The sequence below is a fragment of the Solanum tuberosum genome, unplaced genomic scaffold (genome assembly GCF_000226075.1).
Source record: "Solanum tuberosum cultivar DM 1-3 516 R44 unplaced genomic scaffold, SolTub_3.0 scf00191, whole genome shotgun sequence".
NCBI classification, from domain to species: Eukaryota; Viridiplantae; Streptophyta; class Magnoliopsida; order Solanales; family Solanaceae; genus Solanum; species Solanum tuberosum.
In genome coordinates, this window is record NW_006239117.1 from 837,224 (window position 1) to 841,249 (window position 4,026).

General features: G+C 30.4%; 1 protein-coding gene across 1 annotated transcript; it reads left to right on the forward strand.

The window, feature by feature from the left end:
• Positions 1–607: 607 nt before the first annotated feature.
• On the forward strand, positions 608–1,009 carry LOC102590907 (14 kDa proline-rich protein DC2.15-like). Its single transcript, NM_001288691.1, has one exon. It carries the CDS (start codon positions 608–610, stop codon positions 1,007–1,009), a length of 402 nt encoding a protein of 133 aa, NP_001275620.1.
• The last annotated feature ends 3,017 nt before the right edge of the window (positions 1,010–4,026 follow it).

Below are 4,026 nucleotides of genomic sequence, written 5' to 3' on the forward strand. Positions count from 1 at the left end.
AAGTCTGGTTGTATATTGGCATAGTGAAGAGTTTTAGTTGTTTACAAATTAATTTTATGTTTATAGCGTAACTGATGAAGAAATCTCACATGGACCAATTATGGGATGTGTGGCCTTTTTATATGACTTGAAAAATCTTCATTTCTTTAGTTAGCTTTTGAGATTGACCAGTTAGGTTTAAGACTCATATGTCTTTATATGGTACGTATCAGAGCAGGATTCATATCTCAATTCGCGATCACAATGTTGAACCCCATATTACAATTATTCACACTAGAAATGTCCAGTCTTGAATGTGAGGAAGGTGATGAAGTAGTCTCACATCGATCAATAATGAAATGAGTAATCTTTTTATCTGTCTTGATTAATATAGTCTCATAACCATTTTAAACTTATTTTAAAGTTGAGTCAGACCTAAGATCCATTTCATGTCTTGCCATTAATTATAATAAGCCCAAGATATAATAATAAAAACTAAAAGAAAAGAAACACTCATTCAACAAATAGGTTATCCCTTCACATTTTCCAATCTATAAATACCCTCTACTTCTAACACAACTATGCACTCATCACTTAACCAAAAACCAAAACAACAAAAAAAAACACAATGGCTTCCAAACACATTTTCCCTTGTCTTGCTATTTTCCTTTGCTTTAACCTTTTCTTTGCCTTAGTTTCTAGTTGTGGCACTTGTCCTAAACCTAAACCAAAACCAAAGCCATCATGCCCACCACCACCTTATTATCCTAAAGAAACTTGTCCAATTGATACACTTAAGTTAGGTGTTTGTGCTGATGTTCTTGGATTAGTAAATGTTATTGTTGGCTCACCACCAGTAACTCCATGTTGTAGTCTTCTTTCTGGACTTGCTAATGCTGAAGCTGCTATTTGTCTTTGTACTGCTCTTAAGGCTAATATTTTGGGGATTAACCTTAATCTCCCTATTTCACTTAGTTTGCTTCTTAATGTTTGCTCTAAAGAAGCTCCTGCTGGCTTCCAATGCTCTTAATTAATTGATTTGTCAAGATTTAATCAAGTTTGTCCTTTGAGGTTGAGGGGTGTGAAGACATTATATTAATTTACTTTGAGATGGTAATTGGTTGGTTTCATTTGAAGATTATTGTAATATCTAAGTATTTGAAGTTCCTTAATTATAAATATGTGTTGATATGTGGCATGTTCAAGTTTATGTTGTATGATTCTTATTGTTACTTATTATATAGTGTACTTTGAGTTGAAAATTTAATTTCCATCAAGAGTGTGAGAATGAGTTTTTTTTTTCAATCATTAAATTATTCATAGATTTTGAGTTTAAATCTCAAAAAAAGTTCATGGCAAGGGCTATTTCAACTTGGTATGTTCTGCACGATATGTACTTAAATTAATCGGAACAATAAATTTTGTTTTACTGAATTGCTTCACACTAAAAAAGATTATTTTTTAATTTGTAGATATTGCATTTTTGAGTTTACTCTCATTCCCTCTTAAGTGATTTTCTAGCCTTTTTAATTTGTTTCAAAACAAGTGAATTTTATTATTTTAAGAAGCCAAGAAGGTATTAGTCTCTTTTCTTTTCTTTTTTTCCAAAAAATCATCATATTAAAGAGTCTTTTAGTAAATTATCATTTTGTTTTTTTTACCACTATACTATTTTTAAGGATCTGTCAAGTCAAACATGAGCCGGAAATATCTTTTTTCTATTTTATTTTTTTTGCTTGAGGAAGTTATTATGACTCATTTTAATTTATTAAGGTAATGAGCTAAATAAAGGATACTAATTTCATTGTATGATGCTAATATAAATTCATTAGATCGAAATGTCTCTCCGTGTCTAATTTTTTGGCCTTGACAAATCCATCGATCAAGGGACATCTGCTGATCTAATGATAAAGTTATACCCATTTTACTAAACAATGTATAGTCTACGAGACCAGCTTTATGTAGTTTCAATTGGCTTGTGTTAAATTAGGTCTTAGGCCTAACTCACACCCCAAAAGCTAGCTCAAAGAGAGGAGGATTGCCCAAGCCTTATAAAGAGTCCACCCATCTCATTAACCACCGATGTGGGGTTTTTTGTCATTCTTTAACACCCCACCTCACACCCAGTGCTTAGCATCTGGTGCGTGGGCAATTTTTAATTTTGAGGGCCCCAACATCGGGTGAGACGGGCCCTGCTCAAAGTTATCATGACTCATTATTTTTTGTCCACTCATTGAATCACTATTAACAACTAGCTAGCTTCTAGTACTATTTCTTAATGAAAATATATTTTTGGGATTATGACATTTTAGTATGTTTGAAGTGATTTTCACCATCGAGTTTTTTTTAGTATTTAATTGCGTCCAATCAATGTCAATATCATTCTTGGAAAATGTAATAATGTAGTAAATTAAAGCAGAAACTATAGAACCAACTTTCTTTTTTCTAAAATGACTTTTTCTATATTTCTGTATTATCGTTTGGGTCCTAGGGACACCTAACACCAATACAACATAATCAGATGTGACAATAATAATGCCTACTACTTGCCAACCTTTCGCAGTGTCAAATGGTGGATTGGATTGAAATAAGGCCGGTTAAAATAGATTGGTCTAATAAATAAGCAGGTCATTAACTCGTTCAACGGTTATTTGAGTTGAAATCGGTTTGAAATTAAATCATAACTTAATTCATCCTTATTTTATGACTGTAAAACATATCGAATAAAACAATATCTTTTTTTAAAAATGTTTAGACAAAAATTCTCATGTGGCAATATTTGAACTGCATATATATCAATCTAGCTTTCAAATGTGCTGAATTAAGTGAGTTGAAATACTATTTTGGAGGCTTGGAATGTACTTGAAATGAAGAGTTTTATAATCTCACAAATGCTAAAATAAAAACACAAGGCTCCACTTTAAAGACTACTTGAAGAAGGGAGAAAAAAACTATGTATATAAAGATGTTATAATTCTTAAAACATAAGCCCTCATAAGTAGTCATAACTAATTAAGAAGAATAAGAAGATTCTTTTTTCATTAAAAGTATTTTTGTAACAATCATTATAAGTGTTTTATTGTTGATATATACTCAATGTGTCCACTTTTAATTGTAATGACAAAGCGTTTTTCTAAAGTCAATTTGACTAATTTTCAAAGTTAAATTAGATTGTATTAAATCGATAATTTAAACGAAAAATTTAGATATTCAAAAACTATACGAAAATTACTATAAATTTCAATTTTTTTGCATATCAATATGATGAAAAAATACATCGTAAAAGGTTAGTCAAAGTTTTCATCGTTTGACTCCAAAAAGGAAATTATGACAATTAAAAATGGACGGAGCAGATTGCTTGCGAAAAGAAGAATTCCTCCTAGGGTTTATCTTATAGTGTATGTGCCTTTTGGATTCCATTTAAATGAGTTTTTAAGCTTTATATAACTATAGTTTTCAATTAAGCTTCGTTTTGTGTTTGGTTTTCTATCCTTTATTTTACTGTTCTTAGAGTCGAAATTTGGATTTTTGCATTTTGATATTGTATTAATTTGTCAAAATCTAAACGGATTAGACGGATTATAATTTTATTGACTGATTTTATCACCTATGTTCACTCTATTGTAATTGATGTCTTTTACTTGGTCATATTTTTAGATATATCTCTTGATTCACTTTTAATATTCTAATTCAAGGAAAACCATAAAATTTAAAAGAAATCTCCTAAATTTTTAAAATTTGTGTCCCATCAACTTAAAAAATATATAAATGAAACGAAGGGGAGTAGTTGTTTTTCTTTAAGCAAAACACTAACACCACAAAAGAAATGAGGAGAATTTTATTTCATATTCATTTCCTATAAGAAATATACCATGTTAAGCAAACAACATATTGATCAGAATACAATATCCCATTGGCAATGATTGATTTTAACATATAACTAACATGGTTGTGATGCAGTGGTGAGATTGACTAGTAAATAGGGACGGAGCGGAGGGAGTATCTAGTGTGATTGTATTTGAAATATCTGACTATTTCGTTCGCTTT